Here is a 27,656-nt window from a genome sequence, read left to right as displayed (position 1 = left end):
AATCTTCTGCACAATACCAATTATCTATTTTTTACGGCAATATACCAAGTAGGATGTATAGGCCAGCTTCTGGGGCTTTTAAGGCTAGATTTGTAACAACTACCACCTTTACTCTTTTATTACTATTTGTGACCATTCCGGTGTTTCACTCCAGGTGCTTTGCTTGATTTACAAATTATTCTTTTCAATTTTTTTTAAAAGGGTAGCCAGACTGAAGTTGAAATGCCCTTGACACCGTTCCTCTTGTAGAACGAATAAAACAACAAGAATTGCTGCAGAACTTGTTCTTATTAGCAAAAATATATCCTGTATTTGCCGAAAACTTGTAAGAGCTTGGCCTGAGCAGCTCTTTGATCGTACTTACGTTAGTTTTCGGGGGAGAAGAGAAATTATTAGATAACCATTTAATATCAGCTGCAAGCGCCTGTGTAATGCTGTTGGCTTATTCGGTAATAGGAACATTCCACATTACATATTTTGCTTGGGTTGCAGATATCTTACACTCAGCCTTTCTAAGGCACAAAGGAAATCAAGGGACAATCCCCTTTAAAAGCCCAGGTCTTTCGTGACAAAATCTACACTGGGAGTTAGACTGGCTTAACTACGTTGACTCAGGGTGTGGATTTTTCACATCCGTGCAAAGTAATTTACTCAACCTAACATTTCCATGACACCAGGCCTTGCTACTGATTTTGTGAGGAAGGTGCTCACATAGTACAGTGATAGGCAGAAGTATAAAACCGTAAGATGGATAGATAGCAGCTCTACTAAAAACAAAAATGCAACTCGTAGAAGGATCCATATTTTAATATGTTACTTTATGACCTACCTGAAATCTTTACTCTGCCTAATAACTAGGCTTATCTCTACTAGATCTGTCTTCTCTTTGGCCTACTTTTCTGCATCCTATGTGTTATTCAGCCAGAGCTCACTTGTAAACCTTCATTACTGGAAAAGAGTTTTTCTGTTTATCTTTAGAAGCTTACTGTGTGAAGTAACACGTAAGTGCCTAAAGTGTGCAGATATAAAGCGATACCTAAGTAGGAAACACTATTTGTGTGACCTCCTTTTACTGGCATCCGGTGCAGCATTACATTATCTAGCCTGGTGTATTTGACTGCAGTTCCCCCTGTGAATTTGTGTGGCTTGGCTTAGTGCAAAAATTCTGGCACCTATGACAAAAGCCCCAACACGTTGACATATTTGAATTGCCCTTTCATCTCAGGAAGGACAGTTAATTTGTGTCTGGTATTAGATGTACAACAAGCGTGGAAGAGAAAGTCACATGGAGGGTTTTGTTGTTATTTTTGCCTGACAGATCAAAGGGAAGGAAGAAGCAGAGACAACAAGAAGGGCACTTAGAAGCATGGGATATGCTCGAGATAATGCTGACTGAAGACCATAAAAACCTATGAGGCCTCATCTTGTAATTCTCATGCACTTCAGGGGGTGTTTTGAGTAACTGGGTGCAGCATATGTTACTATAGTCAAACCACCCCTTCACATGTCTAGCAATACTGATCTGGGGAACTTTATGATCAGTCATTTCCTGGTGTCTCTTCTGAACCTGCTGGAATGACTGCCAGCTATGGTGGAGTTTTCATATTGCTGACATGTCATATTAAATTAAGGTCACCAGCCTTTTTCACACCAGCCCCTAAATAGCCATCACTAACTACTTGTTACTACTTACCTGGGCTTGACTTATTTTATTTCCCCCACTCTGAACTTTGATAGTAAGTAGACATTAGCTACCCAGAACTACTGTGTAATTTTTTTGGTTGCTATAACCACAAAGCAGCACTGTTTTTTTCCTTACCTGTTTTCCATCCTAAAATACCCTTCCCCTTCACTGCTTTTTATGTCTCTGCTTGCTTCTGGATTCTCCATGTCTCTTGCAAAGACACCTTAGCTCATTTTTCTTGTCTTCCAAAGGCTTGCACCAGTGAGGTACAGATCTTCTAACAATGATAAAATAAGCAAGAGTCGAAAGAAGACAGTTACCTACTTCTGTAGCTGGTGTTCTTCAAGAAGTGCTGCTCATGTCCGTTCCAACGTGTCTGTGCACACACAAACATGCTCAGTTGCCAGAAGTCCTTTTTCCCTAGCTCGGAGCCATCGAATAAGTACGGCATCCCCTGGAGTGGCACTGAAATGGCGACCAATATAGGCACCGCCTGCCCCAACACTCCCCCCCAGCCACTACTCAGTTCCTTCTTGCAAGGTACTCCCACAGTGGGGAAAGGCAGGAGGATTTTGGAATGGACGTGTGCAACACATCTCGAGGAACACCACGTTTGGAGTTAAGTAACTGTCTTTTCCTCTTTGAGTGACTGCTCACGTGCATGCCAACGTGGGAGAATGCAAGCTGACATTAGGAGGTAGGGTTGGAGCCCCAGAATGATTGTAGTACAGCCCTGCCCACTGCAGCGCCCTAGCATGCTGTATGGTTGTGTAATGGGCCACAGAAGTATGTATGGGAGACCAGGTGGCTGCCCTACAGATTTCCTAATAGGGATATGGGCTAGGAATGCTGTGGAGGACACTTGTGCCCTAACAGAGAGTGCCCTGATCAGAGGAGGGGGACTCCCAGCTAACTTGTAGCACTCCCTAATACAAAGCCCTGGAAGTCCTCTGAGAGGAAACCAGGAGGCCCTTCATTCCATCTGCCACTGCAACAAAGAGCTGTTGTGACTTTCGAAAAAGATTTTGTCCTGTCTATATGGAAAGCTAAAGCTCTATGGATGTCTAATGCATGTAAACTCTGCTCTCTTGGGGGAGCATGAGGTTTAGGATAAAACACAGGTAATGAAATATCCTGATTGACATGGAAAGAGACCACCTTTGGCAGGAAACCCGGGTGGGGTCTCAATCTAACCTTGTCCTTATGGAACACCGCATAGAGTGGATCCACTGTGCGAGCCCTCAGTTCAGACATCCCTTCTGGCTGTTTTGTAACTTAGAAACAGCAGGGAACAAGAAGCAAGGGGTTCAAAAGGGGCTCCCATAAGCTTAGCCAATACCGAATTAAGGTCCCGTGAGGGTAAGTGGTCCAGTATGTGTGGTCTAATCCTTTCCAGACCTTTCACGAATTTCTTGACCACCGGGTCTGTGAACACCGACAAAAAGCCTGGGTCAGGATGAAAAGCTGAAATGGCCGCCAAGTGAACTTTAATGGAGGATAGGGACAGTCCCGCCTGACTCAGATGCCACAAATAATTCAAAATCGAGGGGATTGTGCCCTGCAAGGGAGATAACTCCTTCTGGGACATCCAAATGGCAAACCTTTTCCACTTTGCCAAGTAGGTGGCCCTCATGGAAGGTTTTCTACTGTTTAACAGTACTTCCCTCACGGGGTCTGAGCAAGAAAATTCCATGGCGCTCAGCCTTGAAGCTTCCATGCTGTGAGGTGAAGGGACAGGAGGTTGGGGTGCTGAACCCGCCCCTCCTCCTGTGTCAACAAGGCCGGGAATAATGGGAGCATGATTGGATTGTGCACCAACAGTTCCAACAAACCCAAGTACCAAGGTGCCTGGCCCACACCAGAGCCACCAGGATTACCAAGGCCCAGTCTGCTCAAATTTTGAGGAGGATCCTGTGGACGAGGGGAACCAGAGGGAATGCACATAGCAGGGGACCTACACAAGATATGCTGAACATGTCTGCCCAGGACCCTGGACTCCACTCCGGTAAGAGCAAATCATTTGACACTTCAGGTTGAGGTGCATGGCAAACAGGTCTATCTGGGGATAGCTCCAAACTCAAAACATTGATTGCAGAACATCGAGGTGGATGGGTCCTGAAGCACCTGCTGGGGAAGTCTACTATGGTATTGTGGACCCCAGGTAATTAGAGGGCCTGCAGGAGAATTTGGTGCCGAATGCAAAACTCCCACAGCCTGAGAGCCTCGTGACACAGGGGAGAGAAGGGTGTAACCCCTTCCCCGACTGTTGATATAATACATTGCTGGTCCATTGTCTGTACTCACTGACATGCAGTTATCAGGTAAGTTATCCCCGAACACTTTGCACACCAGCCTGATCACCTGAGCCCCCTCACATTGATGTGGAAGCTCGAGGTCTGATGTGCCCCATAAAGCCTGAGTCTGGCACTCCACCAGATGTGTCCCCCACACGCCCAAGTCTGATGCATTGGTTACCAGGGACTAGGAAGTTTGGGGAGGCTTGAAGGGTACCCCCACACAGATGGTCTGAGCATCTAGCCACCAATGCAGGGCCAGCAGTACCTGCCGTGGCAATGTCACTAATTTGTCTATGTCACCCCTGACAGGGTGGTATACCGAAGCGAGCCATAACTGGAAGGGACGCAGTTGAAGTCTGGTGTGTTGCACCAGAAACATACAAGCTGCCATATGTCCCAGAAGCTTCATTCAACACCTGGCCATCGTAGTGGGGATCTTGATGAAGTTGTTCATTATCCTGGCCATGGCCTGGAACTCACTCTGTGACTGGGAGGCCTTGGCAAACATTGAGTCCAGAGCAGCTCCCACAAACTCTATTCTTTGTGTGGGGACAAGTGTCGACTTTGCCTCGTTTACCAGAAGGCTGAGACTGTTGAAAGTTTGATGGGTAAACTTCACGTGTTGGTGAGCTTGGGCCTGTAAGCTCCCTTTGACCAGCCAGTCATCCAGGTATGGGAAACAACTGGACTCCATGCCTGCGGAGGAAGGCTGCAAACACTACCTTGCACTTGGTGAAGACCCTTGGAGCTGTCGACAAGCTGGATGGAAGGACTGTGAACTGAGAGTGTCCTCCATTCTCTACAAACCTGAGGAACCTCCTGTGAGGAGGAAAAATTGCAATATGAAAGTACACTTCCTTATGAGAGACAAGGCCACTCCAGTGGGACCCGATGAGGACAAAATATCCATCGCCAAGTTGGCCTTGTCTTACACCTCTGCCTGCACCCGCAAGCCCTGGACGACCCAGCAGAGCAGCTGTTGGGGTGCCCAACCATCCTCCAGAACTGGGGATGCAGAAGAGGCAGTGACTGCTTCATCTAGGGAGGAAGAGGAGAAGGTTCCTGCCTGCAATGGGCAACCTGCATTCATGGCCACTGATGGGTCTGATGTGCTGCCGCCTAGGTGTGGTGGCAACAGCTGTGATGCTTGCATTGTTGAGCCCACTGGGGGTAGTGGTTAGGACTGCACCGCTGAAAGAGGAGCCATACAAGCTGCCAATGCTGATGGCTCCTGGAGCCTGCCAGGCCCTGTAGGTGCCAGCATGGATAGCACTGCAAAGGATGGCACCAGAGGAGGAGGAGGTAAAACCACTGGAGCCAATGCCAGCTTCAGCCCCAAGGGGACTAGTGCCAAGGAGACTGATGGCACCAACAAGGACCACTCCGTGGAGAGTGACTGCTCCAGTGATGTATCTTGTGGTGGTGCTCCTAGTGAAGCTGATGGGGCTGAGAACAGTATTGGGGGAGCTCCCGACGCCACCAGCTGTGATGGGGCCTGGGACTGTGAGTGAATAAAATGCCCCAGGAACTCAAGAAATGCCCACAGGATCCAAAAGGGCCATTGTGGAGCCTTCTGCCAGTTCGGCAGCCACTGTCCTTCTGCCTAATGCCGACTCTGCTGGGAGGAAGATCGAGTACTCCTACTCCTGCCCAAGGTGGAGAAGTAGGAGTTGGACTTTGACTTGGACACCTCTGACACCAAAGACCAAGGTGGCGCCTGACCTAAAGGTACCCGCGTTGGCAGTGACTGAGGTGGCACCTGCACTGGCACTGAAGTCACTGCTGGGGCTGAGGGCGAAGGTGGTTGTGGCGTCATAGCCAGCTTGCCCCTCAACGGAGGATGACTCAGCACCTGCCTTGGGGGCGTAGATTTGGGCAGTGGCAAGAAGGGCACCATGATCCAGAGCAGGCTCTGTGCTGCTCTGAACGCCCCAGGCATCGATGGCATCTCCGGTAAACAGGGACTGGGTCTCTGGACTGGTGTCTACGCTTGGTCCTCTGAGGCAAGCCCACGGCATGGCTCAGCCAACGGTGCCTTGGGCACCTCCCTCTACTTTGATGCCATGGGGGAGCAGCCACTGTAGTGTCTCTCCTTTTTGGGAGGCACCAGGGGCTGAGACTTATATCTCCTAGAAGGGTGAGATGCTGGCCCTTCATCATGGCACCAGGCTCCCTTCTCCTTTGCCAGTGCTGCAGTTGAGCTCAGTGCTGGCACTCTCTGCACTGAAGATGCTGTGCTCAGCCTGACAGATGGGGACTTCTTCAGCTGGAGAGCTGTCTCCATCAGAAGGAACTTAAGGTGCTGCACCCTGTCCTTTAAGGTCCTGGGTTTAAACATCCTACAGATAGGACAGCAATCCCATTGCTGGCTCTTGCCTAAACGCTTTAATCAGGCAGAATGCAGGTCACTTTTTGGCATGTGCTTGCCGCAATCTTCACAGGTGAATTCGGCATGCCCCAGCGCTGAGGCTGCGAGAAGGGGGAACCAGCCTCCCTACTCCGGCCCCACAAACTACTCTAACAATTAGACTATTGAAGGGGAGAGGGATAGCTCAGTGGTTTGCATATTGGACTGCTAAACCCACGGCTGTGAGCTCAATCTTTGAGAGGGCCATTTGGGGCCAATAGATTTAAAAAAAAAAAAAGGGGCAGTGCTTAGTCCTGTCAAAAGGGCAAGAGACTGGACTCAATGACCTCTGGAGGTCTTGTCCAGCTCTATGAGATGTGTATCTCCACTTTAACTATTAACAGCTAATTAAACTATCTCCAGATAAGAACTAAAGCTACTAGCCTAGGATAAGAGTGCTCCCACCAGTGAAGGGGAGTTCCAGCAACTAGCGCAGCAGCAAGAAGGAACTGAGTGGGGGGCAGTGTGGGTGCTGCCTACATTGGGTGCCATTTTGGCACCACTCCAGGGGCACCGCTCTGACCCAAAGGCTGCTGGCTAGGGGAAAAAGACTTCCAGCACCTGGGCCTGCACATGTGCACACATCTGCATTAGAATGCACATGAGCAATCACTCTACGAATACTTTCTTCAAAATAATTCACCAAGGAAATCATGAGTCGGTCAGCTGCCTCATTTCAAACACATTAGGCCTGCTCCTCAGGTAACAGGAATAAAGTTATTCAACAGATCTATGCTTGTCTGAGGCACCATCTGAGGATCTGGCCCCTGGGCTTTTCCCTAGATCTGTGTTTCCCTTCTTGTATTTGAAAGTTTGCGGTGCTACCTAGTGCTTTCCCCTAATAATTTCAGGGCTTGGAGCTACACAAACCAGCACTAACACACATACACATGTCCTGCAAGGGGAATGCTAGTCCATAGAGGGCACTGCAGGGGCAGGGGACTACCAACTCTCCCAGACCGGATGCAGTTTTCTGCAGTGGCATCCGGTCCATCTGGTTCAGGAGAGTTTGCAACCCTGGAGCAGGCCAGGGAGGGATGCTAACCTGCAGTCTTAGGGCAGCAGAAAGCAGGCACAAGCACAGGCTGGAGGACGCCAGGGGAACAGAGGCAGCTACACTGCCGGACAGAGAGAGAAATGGCACTCTGAAAGGGAAACCAGCACTTCTCTCAGGCGGCCGGCTGTGTGGCTGCCCCCTCTGCCTCTGGCGTCCTCCGACCCATGCTCACAAGCCACCAGGTGAGCAGGGTCTGGGTGTAGCCAGCAGGGGGCCTTGCTGAGGCGTGGAGTGGGAGGCTACCAGAGGAATGGGGAGGAGGGTATCCCTAAACATCTTCAGCATGGTGCTCTCTGCAGCTGCATATGCCTGAGGATGGCTCTGGTGGCTGCTAACTGGTACTAGCATTTTAGTGCTGAGTCACTAGTTTATGTCTGGTGCATGTCAGTGAGGGCTGAAAGCTCTAACTAGCTGATGGCTGTTTCAGTGTCCTACTGGAAATAAGTTAGTTGCCTCAGGCCAAGCTGTTACTGGATCATTTTCCCACGCTTCAAATTATCCAGGACTCCAACCAGCCGCCTCATTAGCTACACGGTTAGTTCATGCGCCTTCAAAACACTACATGTTATATAAGCACGGGCTTAGCTAATGGGTTTACAGTTACAAGGCTAGATTCACAGAAAATGGTTTCTGCTGGACACAGACGGCCTCCAAGACAGGAAATTTGCTAGGTGGGATGTTTCAATGGCACAAAGCCACTAAAATCTTTGCATGCCCCACAAATCACAGTTCTGACCTGGAAGGGCAGCTGAGTTGTGCAGAGGCTCGGTATCTCTGTGCATGGACCTTTCATGGAGCTCAGAGGAGGGTCATAGCTTCTCATTGGGATCACCAAGGCAGGGTGGTGGCAGAGTCACTGTCTGGCCTTCCTCTGTGTGAATCCCTCAGTGCTTCAAGGCGTCTCCTTGGCACTGTGTGGTGTAATGTCAATTTCTCTGTGGCTGTTTCAGTGAATATTGTTGGATTGCGCTAACCACAGTGTATTCACAACGGTTGGTAAAGTATAAAGAAAAACATTATGGCCAAAGCTGTTTTCTAGTTCTGTTTGGAACAGTTTCATTTACTAGGTCTGAACTGTTTCATAAGACACCTATAGCCCTGTCCTGAGTTTGGCTGGTGTCCAAATTGCCCGAAGGGAAGTGCAGGTTATTTCTAACTGTGGTGGACAGGACTGAGTCTCTGTATCCCATACAGAGAGCACTGACCCAACACAAGGGTGTGTACATGTTTGAAGAGGTTTAATGTTTTGCATAGAACGATTAAAGAATCCACAGCAGCAAAGTCTTCCTGTTCTACATGTATCTAATGTTTGTCTGGTGCCTTTTGGTTCCAGACAACTAGTACTGTAATTTTGTTGCCCAGCTAGATTTGGCCATCCCTTTGGGACATCTCCGTAGTTGTGCAGAGTTGCTACTGGATAGTTGCTCAGTGTGGTGGAGGAGAGGTGAAACAGAGAGATGGTGTTGCTGTGACTTAGGCCTGAGCTACAACAGAAAATTAGGTCATCTTAACTATGTCTGTCAGAGGTGAGAAAAAGCCACACTTCCGAATGGCGTAGGTAAGCCAACCAAAATCCCCGGTCTACAATTTTCCCATCAGTTTAGCTACTTCCTCTTGGGGAGATGGATAATCTAAGCTGAGAGGAGAGCCCCTCCTGTCAGTCTTACTAGTGTCTACTCTGAAGTGCTACAACAGTGCAGCCGCCTGCTGTAGTATTGTAAGTGTAGATATACTCTTAGCATGGGCACCATTAAGCTGGGACACTGCACAATAGGAAGGTGGACTGGTGGTGTAGGTAACTCCACATCAGCTAGATGCTGTCCAACGATTCTTTCACACCAGGGCTATGCTTACATGTCCCTGTAAGGCAGCTTTTAACCTGTTTTGTGCTGTTTGACATTGAGGAGAATCAATGGATTGCCCTCTCTATAACAAACAGCTTTTAAAATGTTACTTTAGGTTTTTGGCTCCCACACAAATGTGGTAACTTTCTTCTCTGAGTAATAGCAATGCTGCAGTGAAACTAAAACCTCAAACAGCCTTAACTGCTAAGGTTTTTCCAGGAACAAAGTCTGATTGTCATTGTCGCCAGAAGGTTATGACAAATGATTGCTTCTCAGTGTCCATATTCCTGCGCCTTCTTGCATGAACTGTGATGATTGTGGATTCTAATTGAAATAATCTGCCTAGGTGAAGTGAAGAGCCCCAGTGACCCATTTCTGTTCATACCAGAAAGGTGCCACTTCTTTCGTTACAGTAGTCAAAATTTAACAAAAATGGGTTAGGCTTGAAGTTCCTGTGCTTGTTGATCAACAAGATTGTTTATCAATTTGCATCAGGGCCACGCTGCCTTTTGTAAGTGCTGCCAGCAAGCTGCCAGCAGTAACAAAAGGAAACGGCTCCCACTGCCTAAATGCCACTGAATACAAGAATGACAGACTGATGCTTGTTTTCCTTTCATGATGATCTAATTTTGAGACACACTGGTAATTCCTCATTATGCCTGTGAAGCTATTTCCTCAGCATTTAGAATTTTCTTCAAATTATCTATGTACAATAAGGGAGATTTAATAGGATCATCAACCTTAGTGCAAAATATTACTGGGAACCTTTGGGTATATGGACCTATAAAAACTCAGTGCTCTGCAAAAGCTGGTGAACATATAACTTTTTTACATCACAATAAATTACAAACTTTGATTACAGTTTCAAAAATATGTGTTCTTCCAAAGGGCTGACATCTGTATTCTGCTGCTTTTACTGTGGTCCAGGACCAATACTCTTTGCTTTTGACCTGGTTTGAAATCTGGGTAGGACAGAAATCTGTTCGTGCTGAGAAACGGAGATTTCCTACTGGTGGTCATTCTATTGGCTACTCATGGAAAATGGGGGCTACAGACAGTCAGTACATACGAAAGGCCTCAATCAAGTTACTCTGTGACATCAGTGTAACTGAGACCAGAATTTGCATCTGTTAGCAGCTGTTCTTGAGCTTTTCCTCGGCTACCATTGTATCAGACATAATCACAATGGTGAGAGTGTACGAAGGATCTCTTTAGATGCACATACACAAAACACACTTCTATTCGTTCACCATTACCACACTTGCATGTGCTCTTTAAATAGCGTCAGTTGCATGTGCGGAGCTGCCCAATGTGCTGTGTAGGAATAGTGCTATTAGTGGGCATTCTAATCTGCCCTCCTCTCCCCTTCTCAGGGACAGTACTCAACAAGGGTCATGAAACTAATTTTCATGCTCGATCACATTTGTATCTAGTACCTGTTCCTAACTCTGACCCTTATCAATTCCTTGAGCCATCCACTTCCTGACTGTCTAGTACCTCTGGCTGCAAGCCTTGAGTTCAGTGTGATTACTTGCATAGGCACTGTTCAACATCAGTAGGAGCTACTAGCACGTGATGTTTAACAGGGCGTAACAAACACATACCTGTCCACTTGAAAGAATGAATGAAACATTCACGTTATTTTAGATCACATTTTTAATGTTTAAAAACTATATTGGTAACAGATTATAGAACTTATTACTTTTTAAATTTATTAACACAACGACTGGGAAACAGTGTACTCTAGTTGCTTATGTTTAATATGAACAGCACAAAATATAGTGACGTTAGCAGGAGCAAAATATCACCCATGAGTCATTTGAACACCTCATTGGAAACTAACCGGCATCAGGTATACGTCACACTGTAGTGTTTGTGCTACAGCTGGATGAACCTTAACATACATAAGAACGCTAGAAAATGGATATAGTATAAACAATCTAAAGTTCAAGTCTCATGGAAAAATACCTTTTACAGTTTGTATTGTGTTGGTTGAAACACTGAAAACAAGATGTAAACACACAGTGGTTTGAAAGGCTCTGTAAAAGCAACGAATAAATTTTCTCTCAAATTTGTGCTCATGTTCAAAACAAACATTACTTCAAGTCTCATCTCTATCCAAGTCTACACAGCAAGTTTGGAAAATAAATATTTACTTTAGACCCGTTTCTCAACTTCTATTTTTATAAATAGTGAATACTACATTGTACAGTTTTAACATGGTATGAAATATGCTTGATCACATTTGTCTCTACTACTTGTTTCTAAAGCATGATTATTTAGTGGGTGAAAAAATTCACCTGGTGCAGCAACCTTAACAAGGCCTATTCATGACATTAGTTCCACTTGATCCTTACCAAGACAATAGGTGGAAACGAGACATTGTGTAGTTCCTTTCACCAGAGAAGAATTTCACCCATCGTGAGCAGTGTGTGAATAATTTGCTACTGAGAAAAATATGAATACAGACATTATAATTGAATTCTAGCAAATTAACGGGACTATACCGAACAAATGCAGCCGTTTTCTTGCTACATCCATCAATATAATTATAGTTTTAGGTTTAAAGTTTACTTGAGGCAACGATGATTAAGTATAGAAGAGAGAGGTTGTTCATTTTGTTAAGTTGGATGCTAAGATATTCATTTTCCTATTTCAATTTGGATACAAACAGCTATTTTTTTACTATGCAGAGACTAACACCGGTATTTCATAGGGGGGAAACAATTGCAAAAATATACAGCATCCTATTTATTTACAATACATATGTACATAAAATGAAATGTCATACAATACCACACAACTGCATAGATTCTTCTTCAGAAAGAAACGTGCACAGTATGTTAACGTTCAGACTTTTTCAGCTCTGTACTTACCAATTTGCTACCTTTTCCGCAGTTTGTAAAAGAAACACTTACTTTTTGATACAAATAAACATTCCTTTTGTATATATTACAGGAAAAAGTTTTTCCTGATACAAAATGCTCTTGGGAATTTTTGTGTGAACTTCCTGGTAGCACGAAGAAGAGCCACTTATGGGTATTGTTATGGAACAGAATACAAACTGTTGGGGCTTGGTCCTAAAGTGATGGGATTGTGGAACTGGATTGGGTAAATGTAAAACGAGAAGGCTTTTTGCCAAGATGCTCTTTAGTCTTATTATATGATTAAAACAATTAGTCTTTGCTGATGTAAGGATGGGCTAAAGCTACCATTATATATAATTAATTATTCATACAGTGCTATAAATATGTATAGTGCTTTGTGCCATGTGGCAGAAGTACAGCTGAAACTCAGGGGCTGTGGCCACACTAGCTCCTCCTTTTGGAAGGGGTATGGGAATAATCCCCTTCAGTAGATGCTAATGAGGCGCTGCCCTGAATATGCAGCACCTCATTAGCATAATGGCAGTGGCATGCGCTTCGAAAGTGTTGCTTTCGAAACACACGATGCCCATGTTGCCAGGGGCCTTTCAAAACGACCCCAATTTCAAAATCCCCTTCCTTCCATTTGGTTTTGGGAAGAAAGGACTTTCGAAATCAGGGGGTCGTTTCAAAAGGCCCCCAGCTACATGGGCGGTGTGCGTTTTGAAAGTGGCATTTTCGAAGCGCGTGCTGCTGCCATTATGCTAATGAGGCACTGCATATTCATGGCAGCGCCTCATTAGCATCTACCGAAGGGGCTCATTACCATGCCCCTTCTGAAAGAAGGGGGCTAGCGTGGCCATACCCACGGTATCTCCAAATAGCTTTTCAAGGTTTTATTTAGGTGTGTGACCAGTCAAAATAGAACACACACATATTCTTATTAAGCTCAGAGAATCAGCCTTCTGGAACAGACAGAAATCCTGAATTCAAAGGGTAGAAATTACCCTTCTGCCAAGGGACAGTACAAGGGCTGTGAACTGTGAGATCCCTCAAATTAGGGTATATATGGCACAAAGATCTTGCACAGGCCCATATGTACACATCAGCCCATGACAATTTTACCTCCACAAGTCTAGTTCCAAAATGGTAACGTATTATACTTATGTTTATAAATAGACAAGGGGAGAGAAAGGAGGGAGACAGCTTCTTGGTTTCTCTCTACACAAATCACTTTACATTAAATGCTAGTCAAGATCAAAAGCTAAAAGCAGAGAATTTTATGGGCCAGATCTGCAGCTGGCATCAGCCAACAAAACACTATCTAAGGATCTAGTCCTAAAACTTTATAGGAATTCTTGCTTGAAACCTCTCTCTTCTTTCCCCGCCACTTTCCAAAGACAGTAAGAGAAGAGTTTAACTTATTTCACATACAGCCTATGAATTTGCAGTGTCCACGATAGTGACAAACTCTCTAGAAAAGAAAAGCATGCTGCCACCTACTAAGTAGATACACTACCCTGAATTAACTTAACAGAGGAACTCCTACAGCATTTTACAGTTTTCTTAAAATCCTAGCTAAAACGTGGCTCATATTTTGTTGGCTACAAGTTCACTATTCCAAACAAACTGAATAATTGCAGTACGGTACAGGTAACCACATACAGATCATGTATCAGTGTTGCTGACAGTTACAGCAGGGTCTATTGCATTCTGTTAAGAATGTATAAAGCTGATGATCAAAAAGCATGTTATTTCACAGTCTGTAACAGACATCAACATACATATTATTCCTTTCCATAAATAGCTATATATACGAGTAAATCCATCTGACTGAAATTCCCTCCGGGGACAGGGCCAGCACACATCCTGTTAAAGGACTGAGTGCCATTTATGCCCTTTCAGAAAAGATATGGTCATGGTTCTATGCCTAGGGGAAATTGCACTCAGTGTATAAATACAATAAGTATGCAAACTGAGGAAGGGCACGAAGGCTATGCCTACACTTGCCCCCTTGGTAATCAGCCTGATTGGAGAATACTAATGAAGCGCTGCAATGAATATGCAGCACTTCATTAGACTAATTCTCCCCGCAGCAACTTTGAAGTATCAAATTTCCAAGTGCTGGCATGCTGTGTAGCTGCGGGCACTCTGAAGTGCCCACAGCTACATGCATGCCGGCACTTGGAAAGCTGACACTTTGAAGTTGCTGTAGGGAGAATTAGCATAATGAAGTGCTGCATATTCATTGCAGCGCTTCATTAGTATTCTCTGATCATGCTGATTACCGTGCCCCTTTCAAAGAAGGGAGCCAGTGTAGACATAGCCAAAGAGAGTAAGGAAGGAGAGGGAAAGTGCCCAAATCACATGGGAAATCAATGAGAACTGGACACCCAACTCCTCTGTGCCTTTGAAAATCCCCCTTAATAGCTCCTCTGCCCAGGTCCCATCAACTAAGGAACTGGTACGGTTAGCTGCAGAAGAGTAAAGGAATCGGAAAGAAAAGGACATAACATAGTCTCCTGTGAATTTTTCACAGGTTAGTCTACACTACAAACCTAAGTCAACCTACACTAGGTCAACTTCTAGCCACTGCAGCAATTAATGCGGTGGTGCATGTCCACACTCCCCTCCATGTTTTGGTGGTGTGCATGCTCACCAGAAGCATTTCTGCCAACCTAGGAGGGACAGTGTGTGAAGGTGAGAGCCCTTTCTCTCAGCTCTGCTGGTAGCTCCCTGCCTATAGCCCAGCTGCTCCACAGGCTCCTGGGCTCTCAGAGAACTTCTGTTCCCTCTTGCTCCCCCCGTTCCTTGCAGAGAGCAGGATGAAGCCATTTGGACCTTCTAACCCCACATTCCTCAAAGAGAGCCAAAGGAAGTCACCTGGGGCTTCTCTGCCCCAGATTCTTTCCCCTGCAGCTGTTCCCCACTGGCAGCTCACATGGGGCTGCTTAGGCTTCTCACCCTGACTCCCAGCTGGGAGAAGGATCCAGCAATCTAGATCTTCAGGGGGAGCTAGGGTTCCTGCCCTGTAACTGACAAGAAAACTGACGTAAGAGATGCAATATCTATGTGGACACTACACTGCACTATCTACACCAACATAAGCCTATTGCCCTGTATGTAGGTGGAGTTATTATATTGGTGTGGTAGTGCACTTAGTGGGACAAGGTGGTAGCATCTACACTAACATAATTAGGTCAACAGAAGCTGCCTTATGTCAAGCTAATTACATAGTGTAGACCAGCCCATAGGGCCAAAACCTTTCAGGTCCTGAGCACCTCCTGCAAGTTGTTAAGTTGCCTCAACTCCCAGTGACTTCAAATGATGGAAGGACAAAGCAACAGGAGTAAAGGCAATTCAGCAGCTCATAGGAAATTCAGTATCTTAAGTAACAGATCTGTACAAAGAAAAAGCTGCAGTGACCCATAATATCCACAGATACTATTGCTAATCCTGGTCTATTTTCTTAGTTATGTGAGTGTAAAAGGAATCAGCCACTGAAAATAAGAGTCATCACAAATTGTTAAACATGAACTTATGAAGACCATCATTCAACCCCTGACTTTGCACCCAGATGCCCATTAGGCATTAGTTGCATCACTAGGAACCTTACATGTCTGACAGCAGAATTCAGACTCTCATTCACACATTGATAAAGACTGTGTGCTTAGTGTCTGAATTGCTAACCTCAGACACTCTCCATATTAGCAATATGCCACAAATGCCAGTTTGTGGATAGAGCCATAGAATACTACGACCGGAAGGGACCTTGAGAGCAACCCCCTGCTCTCATGGCAGGACCACGAACTGTCTCGACCACCCCTGAGAGGCATTTATCTAACCTGTTCTTAAATATCTCCAGAGATGGAGATTCCACAACCTCCCTGGGCAATTTATTCCAGTGTTTGACCACCCTGACAGTTAGGAACTTCTTCCTAATGTCCAACCTAAACCTCTCTTGCTGCAGTTTAAGCCCATTGCTGCTTGTTCTGTCCTCAGAGGCCAAGAAGAACAAGTTTTCTCCCTCTTCCTTATGATGCCCTTTTAGATACTTGAAAACTGTTATCATGTACCCCCTCAATCTTTCTTTTTCCCAAACTAAACAAGCCCAATTCCATCAGCCTTTCTTCATAGGTCAGGATCTCATAGAGCTGGAAGAGACCTTCATAGGTCATTGAGTACAGTCCCCTGTACTCCCAACAGGACCTATTATCCCCCCTGTCAGATTTTCCTTTTCTTTTTTTAATCTGTTTACCCTACACCCCTAAATGGGCCACTTGAGGGCTGAGCTCATAACCCTAGCGTTAAGGGGCCAATGCTCAAACCACTGCGCTATCCCTCCCCCAAGGAGGATAACAAATGTAAAGTTAAATCTGCAAATAATAATTTATAGCTATTTTTGTTTGGTACTGAAGAAACAGAAATTGAGGTTTTTAAATATAAAAAGTGTTCAATTTAAAGAGATGTTACCAAAAAACAAAACAAAACAAAACAAAAAGATCTGTCTTGGTTCTGACTGAGAATCCAATTTGCATAAAGGCCTGAGCCTGTTCTCATTGGATTCAAAACTCACATTGACTTCAGTTGGAGAAGGGTGGACACTGAGAGAGTAGTTAATTTTTCACAAGGTCAGCCTTAGGGATATGCAAGATTATTTTAATATGGAAAAAGGAATTACATATGGCTAAAGATGGTAGTTTTTGATATAACTGGATTTTTTCATTTTTTTCCTGAAAACTGCCCGACTGGGTCTACATGAGCCCCTTCCTTTCAGAAGGGGCATGTTAATGAGTGGGTTCGAAAGATGCTAACGAGGCACTGCCATGAATATGCAGCCCCTCATTTGCATAATGGCAGCCTTGGCGATTTGAAAGTTCAGCTTTCAACTCGCGTGCCGCCCGTGGAGACAGGGACCTTCTGAAGAGACCCCTCCCCCAGTTTTCGAAAGCCCCTTCTTCCTATCTGGTGTTAGGAAGAAGGGCTTTAGAAAACTGCAGGGTCCTTTAGGAAGGTCCCCGTCCCCATGGGCAGCGTGCAATTCAAAAACTGCACTTTCAAATCACCGTGGCCGCCATTATGCTAATGAGGTGCTGCATATTCATGGAAGTGCCTCATTAGCATCTTTCAAACCCACTCATTAACATGCCCCTTCTTAAAGGAAGGGGCTCTTGTAGACACAGGGCACATGTATTTAGAAAATGTTGGTTTACATGGAAGGAAATGCATACTTTTGACCATTTCTTTGATACAGAAATCAGCTCTGCCTTTTTGTGGTTGGTTTCAAATGCTCAGTGTTCCATACCAAAGGGTTAATAGCATGGTACTGACAGCTAGATATGTGTAGTTCAGGAAGGGTAGGAAAAAATTAAGAAAAAGAAAAAAGAAAAAAAATGGAAAAAGCTTGTAAATCTGGGATTTAAATTATTTCCTTGAAAATCCTCCTTTTTTAAGAGAAAATTTCCTATTCCTCTTGGTCTAAGGTCACTCATCCTGGAGTACGTGTCTCTGTACGGTAGTTCGATGTGCTGTGAGGTCAACCATTTGGGGTGGCTGCTACAATGACTTTTACAAAGAGCAGTACCAGGTATCAGACGTACTCTTATCTAACACCAGCTGATGTTTTCTTGGTGCCCTTCACACAAACACTGTACACTGGTACACATACTAAATGAGAGAAATGGTTTACAAACAGTAATGAAAAGACAGATGAAATGTATGCAATTTAACAATAAGTTTTGGTTAAAAAAGAGATGGTGAGAACCAAACATCAGTTGTGAGAACTATTCCAGGATCCATATTTGTCAACAAAACAAAACAAAACAAAAACAAAACAACATAAAACAAAAAGCATTGCTTGCTCCAGAAGACTGAATATTGTGGTTTGGAAGTTTTAATACTAGTACTAGAATAATCCAATTCATGGCCAGAAGAGTGAAAAATAATAATGACTGGAACCAAGTGGCAAAACCATATAAAGTCTTGCAGACAATCAACACAACCTTAAAACTGATTTGAAAACTCACTGGAATTGGAGAAACTAATATTGCTGTTAAGAAATTTTCTTGAAGAAAATATATATCAGTATTTCATTATTTGGAGTTGAGTGACCTTATAACGGATGGGATAGGTAAGAAAGCAGAACAGTGGTGACTCTGGTGCATAACAAACAGGATGCATCCATTTCAGCATGATGTTGACTTGTTAGTGACCTTCAGCATTGTCTCTTGAGTACACCCAGTCATAGACGACCAAAGGAATGCTCACTAGGGAAAACAATATTCCCAATGCCATGAAAAGAGAAGCCTGTAAGAAAAAAAGGGAAAACATCTTTCAGCTAAGGTAACTTTGTTCCTTACAGATTGACACTGGATTTCAAAATTACAAATTAAAACAAAGGTCTGAATCCCTTGGTGAGCACTGATAATGAAATTTTCCTCTATCTGTTCTCCACTTCCGCCTTAAGTGATGCATTTCAAGCGACTATCTGAAGAGTGCTGAGTAGGTTCTCCTTTGGTAGCCATCATCTCAGCCCTTTAACTAGCCAAAGGGCTCATTGCAAAATGAAGTAAAGAACATGCATTAGGTCATCCTGTGAGGGTCTACTTTCACCGCACTTCAGCCATTGCCATCTTTTGGAGACAGTGAATTAACCTACCTATGTAACCTAAGAGTCTTCCATGCCAGTGCAGCGCAATAGCTGTGGAATCACAAGCCTTGCCCAAAATAAGTTTTTAGTTATGGAGGAATCAAATAAAATTAATCCAGATCATGACTGTAATATGAACAAAACCCAGGGCATGATAATAGAAGTGCTGGTTCTAGTCATGCGCTGAGTGTACTCAGCAAAACAGAGGGACTATTCAGAATCATCCAGGACTCTAATCACAGCAGGGAAATTATAAGGATCTTTTACCTTAACCAGGGAGGTTTTCATAGGATTATGACATCTGGACTGCAAACCTCGCGTGACAGCCAGCAAAAACTTATAAGACCCTGCTGAGGTCAAGTTACCACAGTTCTGTATGTTCACAAACAGGGAAGAGCTAGCTCATTTTGCAGGGGGAATCCCAAATTTGACTATGATCCCTGAAACCACACATGAAGCACTGCAAACATGAAGCACTGTACGCTCTTTCAGGCAATGTGTTGCTGTGGAAAATACATTGTGGCTATTGCGGCAGTTCCTCTGCTGCCAAACTTTCACGGGCTCTGACCCTTCTTAGGGATTGCTATTGTTTAAACTGTGTTACTTCTGGGAAGCCCCCAAATAGATTTCATGCCCCAATCAGATCAAGGCCTCAGTGTGCTAGGTATTGTACAAACACAGAAAAAGGTAAGGTTCCTGCACCAACAGGCTTACAATCTAATTTAAGACAAGACAGTGCACAGGCATGTGACAGAGGGAAGGACAAAGATAGCATTAGTAAGGTCATGTATGTTCAATCAGATTAGATCAGTTCTCAGTCTAATGCATTTTAACAAAGTAACATGCAAAGCACTAAATTGATCCACAGAAAAAAACCATACCCAAAGCCTCTGAGTAAATTTTCCTGTATCCTGTTGTGTGATTTTTAAATACAGCGATGAAGGAAGAATGAAAATCAACATATTGGCAGAAGTTACTCCTGTAACATTCAAATAAATATGTTAATTATTGTGGAATTTAGCACCTGCTAACAGTTATTTATTATTAGAATAAATTGATAATACTGTACCTACAACTCCAAAAATATCCTTCATTGAGGGGATAAAAATTACTAATAGGTTGATGATAACCAGGAGGACAAGAGTAACAACAACATGACGGCATAAATCAAACTTTGTTTTTTTAGCCATCTCAAACAAAGAAGAACGCACCTGTAGGAAAAAAAAATCCTGTTAGGAACAGCATACACCATTCAAGCACGCATACTAATTTTATTGATTCTGTGCATGACAATGAGATTTGCATAGATGTCCCACTTATATGGGAGACCTCAGAGGTACTGTCTTTGGAACAAGCCTTATACTGAACTCAAAACAAAGAACTGGATTTTTGTGTGCCTACAGAAATGAATTTTCCCTCGGATTATATTTCTTTATGGAGGTGGTGGAGTACGTTAACCATTATGTTTTTGTCCAAAATTCATGGCTATTTTGCTAGTATGAAAGCTCCTGTAATCGGCTTTGTATGTGGAATTAAACAGCGATGAGAAGGAAGGGAGTTCACCCACACTCAGCTCTGCAACACAGCCGCTCTATGGCTGCCATTTCAGTCTACACTGTAGGTTCCAATAATGTCATTTATGTGGCTGGGGGAGAGTTGAATCCACTGGATCTGCGTAACTGTGTACTCGGTGATATGCCTCCAACCTGCCCACAATGCCCCTTTCTGTTGCAGGCTCTTCAGATGTTGTACAGACCTCCTTGGTCCCTGAAACATACAGGGGAAGTGAAGGCTGCCCTCGTGGTCAGTTCCTGCCTCCCTCTCATTAAGAGCTCTACTACAACAGCATTACTGAAAAGGATTTCTGTGTTTCCGCTGTTCCTGGATGAATTTCATCCTTGATTTTGTCCCTAAAGAGATCAATAGGGTAGGAAAAGACCATTATGTGTTTTTATTTAAAACTGGCTCAACGCCTTCCAGTTCCAAGAGTGATTAATTTATTTTAATCATAGGCTATTTTCTTATTCTCTTATCCAGAACTCCCCCTAACGCGAATGGGAATTTAGTATCTGGGAAGACTGACAGCAGGCTCAAGTCCTTTCTGTAGTCTGTCACTGGTTCAGAAACCAGGCTGCACACACGAGCTTGCTTTGGGAGCGTGCACCTACTACAGATCTCACTTGTTCCCAAAAGTGCACAGAACCTTATACTTACAGTAAAAAACAATACTGGCACTGTGAGTATGACTGCACAAATGACAGCCACACGCACTGTCAGGATGAGGATGTCATCTCTACTCTGGTAGTTGTGAAGCAGATCTGAGTGCACACTGTCTGCAAGGAAGACAAGAATGTAAGTGTTACAGCAAACAGGCAATTAATATACAGAAACCATCACTCAACAACAGCCTTCTTGAACAATAAGTGATTTATCGGCAAGCAAAAGGGCAGAGAATGACATATTCGTGTTAAAAGTGCTTTAACCAGTGCCTTTTTTGTAAAAAAAACCCGAGGTCCCAGTACTCAGTCAGCTCTCTCTCTCCCCAGCTACCCCTCATCCAGTCCCATGGGTGGGGCTGCTGAGGTGTCAGTACTCAGTATTGGCAAGTACCGGCACAAAAAAAGCACTGTTTTTTACCCACATTCTAGGGCTTATATTATTCAGATTAACTCTTTTGGCCTCGTTTTAAGAAAGCACCCTTAGACAAGAAACTAAAAGGGCAACACAAAGCTAAAGTCCATTGCAGGAAGACAACAGGGAGGCATAGCATAGCTATTGGAGATTTTCTGGAAGCTTCAATTTATACAAAAATAACAACACAAACTGTCCCTGCAGAATTTACACTAAATCACTAGGTTGCACTAAATAAATAAGTTCAAGCAGCAAACAGAGTGCTAGGAGAAAACAGAACATCTTGTCTTGAAGAACAATCCCCTTTTTAAGTCAACCCCTTCCCAGTGCAGCATGAGGTTTCTCTGACCACAGACACTGCCATCCAGCTGCCTCTCACAGCTGCCCCCACACCCTTATTTTTTTCCATTGGACGTACCCTCCTCCATCAGCAGTGCTCACAGCATCTGCACTTCAATGACCACTGCTTGGATGACCACCTCTTAACCAGTGAGACATGCTGTGGTCCAGGTGTGCACAGATTAGCAGAGAGGAAAGAACATGGAATTCATTCGTTTCTGGACTTTTAAAAATTCTCATAACTGGAGCTAAGGGAAGGAAATGCACTGGGCACAAAAAAAGAATATGAATCTGCCCTTTTTGGGAAGACTTCTGACTTTGTTTCTAAAAGGTAACCGGAGAAAACTGAAAGCACAGCACCGCAATCAGCCTATGGAACATAAAGTGGGGAAGCAGACGGGTAAAGATTTTGCAGGGGGCTCAATGGAGATATGTAGTTTTAAAATACCTGCCACTTGGTGCAATCTGGTCAATACATGTACAGGCGAAAATATTGCTCATCACAAAGATTTGACCCTCAAGGATAAACTCTCTCTGGTAAGAAACACTTATCAATGTGCAGAAAGAGCCCCAAATTATCACAAACGTCCCTTCAGTTTGAGAGTGGAATGTTAAACATGGGTTGGCAGAGCCCCTCCTCATACCTGGCTTGCACCACATGTGGCCCATTCTCCTGTTATAAGCCCAGGTTGCTGCCTCTATATCCATGGTCTGCCACCCAGCATGACAGCAAAATACCATGCAGGCCCAACAAGTGACCTTTAGCAACGCTTAATTTTTTTGTAACCACACTCCTGTAGTTTAAATATGGCAATAACTGCAACACCCTGAGCAAACAGACAAGTGCTATTGGTTTGAAAAGGGGAAGGCAAAATAAAAATGCTATTCTGGTCTGTGAGAGGTTGGTGGGAAAGACTACAGGAAAAAAGTGCATATAAAAAAATCTATATTCCTGTCAGTCTGCAAAAATGATCCCTGGGGAAGGAGGAAATTCATGCTGCCCTTCCAGATCCTGATTCTGCAACTGATAACGTGCGGACAAACGTCAGGGTGTGCGGCTCTTATAGGTGCCGCATTATCCACACACTGTCAGTACCGAGGCACACAGTAAAGTAGGAAAGAATTGGGTTTCTTTTCCTCACAGATCCACACAACTTGTAGCACTAGATTTGATTCCTAAGTGGACTTTGCCTCCTCTGTGGATTTGTCTCCAGGGCTCCTGCTCTGGGTCACCCCCGGGACCAGGCCCCAGCACACTTCCAGATATCTGTTCTGCAGTCTCTGGGAGTTTCAGCACGTCAGCTTTGTCTTAAGAGACTTGGACCCTTCTGCTGAGCCCCAGATAGTCCAACCCTTCCAGGGTTTATCAATAGATACAAAGGAAGTAACTGCAAATAAAACATCTCATAGGTGGGGTAAGAGTCCTCTTGCCTCTCTGGCTTCCGCAAAGCAGCAGGCTCCAAACAGGCTTACAGGTTAGCGTCAAAGATCAGTCCCATCATAAGTGGATCCACAGCAGGCCCTTCCTTCCTTCGAGGAGGGGTTGCCAGGCAGCAATCAGCTAAGGAGTTCTAGCCTTTAGCCAGGGCTTAGTCCAGTAGCTCAACTGGAGATTTGATCTCCTGATTGGTCTGCCCCACAACTCAGCAGGGATTTTCCCTTTTAAGCTCCTCACTCCAAGTCTGATATTGCTTATGGGTACAGCAAGGCAGAGCCAACTGAGTTGCAGTAGTTCATTGATCCTGTACTATTTGTTATACGGGGGCAAGAAGGTCTAGCCCCTCCCATAACTAAAATGTCCCCCTCCTCAATTAAGCAGAGTTTACTACCAAGCCCAGACTACAACTGATTTCTGGGGAACAATAAATGAAAAGAGCAGGGGTGAGATCAAAGGTTTAAAATGAGGGATTTGGAGAATGGCATTGAACAGAGAACCCCAGCTAGCAACCACTGCCCCAAAAGGTATTTAGGGACTCAGTGGACTCTGCACAGAGGAGGTTTGCCTAGAGGCATGATCATATAAGGCACTGGAAAAAGGCCCCAGAGTTGCAGAGTATGGCCCTATCCAGCTTCTTCCTCCTGGTATAATGGATGGAAATCTAGGCCAGTACCAGGAGGAGATTAACATGGAGGTCTCGTGATTGTGTGAGACCAAGGATGAGGTGTGCCATGACCAGGAGGTACAGGGAAAGTGCAGCCAGAATCTCAGTAAGGGGTTGCAACCTGATGCTCTTTACACATTTGTATGTGAGGTTCAGTAACTCATGCTGTGCTGGCAAGAGTCGGATTTGTAAACTCCATCACAGGAATTGCAAGGAAATTCCAGGAAAAGAATCAGGGGGTTTCTTAGCCTCCTCTAACTTCTTGGAGAATCAGATCCTTAGGTGGTGTAAATCTGTCTAGCTCTGTGAACATCAGTATGACATACTGATTTACACCACCTGAGAGGTTGACCCAGTGTGGTTATATCTTCAGAACAGCACAACTGGATTATTAATTTTAATATTTTGTTCATAATTTTCTATGACAACTTACTGACTAGCAACTGCCTAACTCTTGGATGAGAATCAGTGTTGGCGCCTGCAGCCTTCAAGAGTTTTCTTGGCAAAACCCATTAAATGGAACTGGTGACGTCAAATTATCTTAATTTCTGCAAACTGGAGGCCTCATATCTACCAAGACAGCTTCATGGTAGAAAACAGTATTCTTTTTATAACTTGTCAGACAGATGAACTTTTAGTGACCTATGTCAGAAATGTCAAATTTCAAGTGGCATATTAATGAGCTTCCCAACTTTCCAGATTACTGCTCCCCTTTCAAGATTTTGATTTGTCTTTCATGCCTCTAAGTTTTACATGAATTAAAAAATATTTGCTTACAAAATCAGACAGAAAAAACCAAAATGTCACAGCACACTATTAATGGAAAAAGTACTTATTTTCTCATCGTTACCATATACTTTAAAATAGATTGATTAAAATATTGTACTTACATTTCCATGTACCCAAAGCCTGAGCCCCACTGTTCAAGGCTAATGCTAGCTCTGCACTTGTGACCACCCTAAACTCCCATCCCATGAACTCCTTGGGGGTTGTGACTGCTAGGTAAAGAGACACTGAACTACGCAAATATCTAGAGGAGTTGATGTACCCCCGGGAAGACCTCTGTGTACCCCAGGGATACATGTAGACCTGGCTGAAAACCACTGCCATAATGAATGGCCGTAACCAATATGAAGGCTGTAGCTCAAAAGAGCACTTGACATTTAACAGAAAAGGCTGATGACCTGTTGATGTCCCCAACCAAAAACTCAGAAGGTCAAATCTGGGATTTCCCCCCAATGGATTTAGTGGCCTGTAGCGCACAAATGTACCAAATGTCAAGATTCAAACTGCTTTAGAACATGGGAGCTGTTAGTCTTCCAGCCAGTGTAAGGGTCTGTGTCTTTCTGACCCTGAAAATTTACATCAGCAAAAGCTGCTTACTTACCATAGAAAGTTAAATAGCCAAAAATGGCAGTCATGAAGTACATAACGAACATGGCAAAAAATGAGATATTTGAAACCATTTGCATTCTCTTTTGTGAGCGACTGGAAAAAGAAGAAAACACAATAAATGGGCGCACTTTGTTTGAAAAACTTCTCTAAAAATATCTAAACCTTTGCACAAACAAATAAACTAACATTGCAGAAATTCCAGAGTGTGTCTTTTCTTCATTTAAACCAATGATCCCCAATAGCTGTACGGAAGCAGAAGATAGATTGGGAGACTACGTCTCCCAGAAGCCATTGCTAGCCTCCCAGTCTGGCTAGGGTTTTAAGTCAAGAGCACATAATTACCATGCTGTGAATGTTTCCCTCCCCAAATCCCAAAGGATGTCTATGGCCCTTAGCAGTGCCCTCTGCAGCAGAGAACGGGTCAGCAGGTAACTGCTTGTGTGCAAATTAAAGGACCAGTAAAACAACATAATATTAACGTTCTATATGTTTGTCAGAAATGGTCTGTGTCCCTGGGTAAGGAGAATAGCTGTAGGGTTTTTTATTTTTTAATAGGTTAAATATAAAAAAATCATTTTTAACACTTAATTTGAAATGCTTAAACTCGGGTGCCTAAAGCTGGACTCTTAAACCATATTTTGATACCAAAATAGAAGCACCCAGACCCAACAGCTTCCAGTTAGACACCTTATTGAGAGGCCATACTTTCAACAAATTGCAGATCCTTTGATACTTATGGGAATTGCAAGAGTCTGAACACTGTTGAAACTCTGGGAATCTCTCTTAGGTACTTAAAGCGGAGCTGAAATGTATTGGAAGTCTGGCTTTTTGGCCTTGAAGCACTAATGCAAAAATATTAATGCAGTACAGAGAGAATATAGCGCACACAGAATTATGAGCAGTTTTTGCTTCAGGACAAAAAATGCTTGCATGTAAGGTATAAAAATAACAGTGCTGGTTCTCTGCTGGTTCTGAACTGTGCTGGAGGGAGCTGCTGCAAGGAGCCAGTGGCAGCTAGTCACTGATCCTTGCTGCTCAGCCTTGACCCAATTTCTGTAACTTGCACAAGTGCAAATCAGCTCACCACATCTACTGCCTGCTCTTGTCCCTTTGGTCTCCTTATTCCAGGGACAGGGGGTACAGTGCTCCTTCATCTTCTTCATCTTTCTTATAAAAAGAAAAGTTATTGGTCCCAGTCACATCATTTAACTATACATATTGGGAGTGACAGCATAACTTGTCACCGTGACAGGCTTTTTGCTACATTGGAATCAGTGGCATTAGCTAAACTACAAGACTCTGTGTTGTAAGATGTAATATTCTGCATGGTTTGGCTCTTCAAAATTGCTGTGTCATTCTAAAGAAAACCTCAGGGATACCATGTTATCCCGTAGGAAATCCAGATTTCCCTAGCTTCCAGCAGTGCTCCTTTGTTTTCTGATTTTACAAAACAAGCTTTCCTTTGAATTACGAGGCTGATGCAGAGCAACTCTGCACTAACGTTTTAAACTCTAAACAGTCCGTATTAAACATCAAACAATAAGAAACATCTTACTCTTTAAGTTCGCTGTAGATGGGAAGGACCGATGGGTGGCACACAAATGCAAATGCAAGGGTGGGCAAAGCATAAACAGTCTGTTTGAACACAATTGAAGAAAAGCCAGTTAGGAAACATACTGAGAAATCACCAGTGTTTCAGCTACCTCATTGCCTAATTCCTCAACAGGGGGAGGGATAGCACAGCAGTTAGAGCACTGGCTTATAAATCTGGGGTTGTGATCTCAATTCTTGAGGGAGCCTTTCAAGGGTGTGAGGCAAGTTGGATTTAAATATATATATTATACGTATATAGCAGGACCTATTATTATCCCTGATATGAATGCAGAGGACTGGACTTGAAGACCTCTCAAGGTCACTTCCCAACTCCATGACATACATATCTCCATATCTCAACTCTTCAGCTGAACACCAACACTGTGGCTACACTAGCCCCTGCCTTTCGGAAGGGGCATGCTAATGAGCCACTTCAGCAGAAGCTAACGAGGTACTGCCAGCAGTATCCAGCCTCTCATTAGCATAATGATGGCCAAACACAGTTTGAAAGTGCTCCTTTTGAAACACACGCTGCTCGTGTAGACAAGGGCCTTTTGAAAGGACACCCTGGATTTCAAAAGCCACTTCTTCCCATTCAGTTTTCAAAAGGCCCCTGTCTACACGAGCAGCATGTGTTTTGAGAGTGGCACTTTCGAAACACGCGTGGCTGCCATTATGCTAATGAGGAGCTGCATCCTCCTGGAAGAACCCTATTAGCATCTGCCAAAGTGGCTCATTTAGTATGCAACTTCCAAAAGGCAGGGGCTAGTGTAGCCATGGCCAAGAGTCCTTGC

General features: G+C 44.1%; 1 protein-coding gene across 1 annotated transcript in view; it reads right to left on the bottom strand.

Moving 5' to 3' along the window:
* Nucleotides 1-17,379: 17,379 nt before the first annotated feature.
* Nucleotides 17,380-27,656, bottom strand: part of SLC38A1 (solute carrier family 38 member 1) — a 58,734-nt gene continuing 48,457 nt past the window's right edge. The window contains exons 11-16 of the mRNA XM_074984067.1: nt 26,825-26,904; nt 25,262-25,362; nt 21,017-21,135; nt 19,872-20,013; nt 19,684-19,781; nt 17,380-18,459 (exon numbers count right to left, since the gene is read on the bottom strand). Coding sequence (XP_074840168.1) covers nt 18,358-18,459; nt 19,684-19,781; nt 19,872-20,013; nt 21,017-21,135; nt 25,262-25,362; nt 26,825-26,904 — 642 coding nt within the window. The 3' untranslated portion in view covers nt 17,380-18,357. The remainder of the gene's footprint in view (nt 18,460-19,683; nt 19,782-19,871; nt 20,014-21,016; nt 21,136-25,261; nt 25,363-26,824; nt 26,905-27,656) is intronic.

Source organism: Carettochelys insculpta, chromosome 1 (assembly GCF_033958435.1).
Source record: "Carettochelys insculpta isolate YL-2023 chromosome 1, ASM3395843v1, whole genome shotgun sequence".
Taxonomy (NCBI): Eukaryota; Metazoa; Chordata; order Testudines; family Carettochelyidae; genus Carettochelys; species Carettochelys insculpta.
The sequence above is the reverse complement of the archived record's forward strand: the minus strand, read 5'-3'. Positions and strand labels throughout refer to the sequence as shown.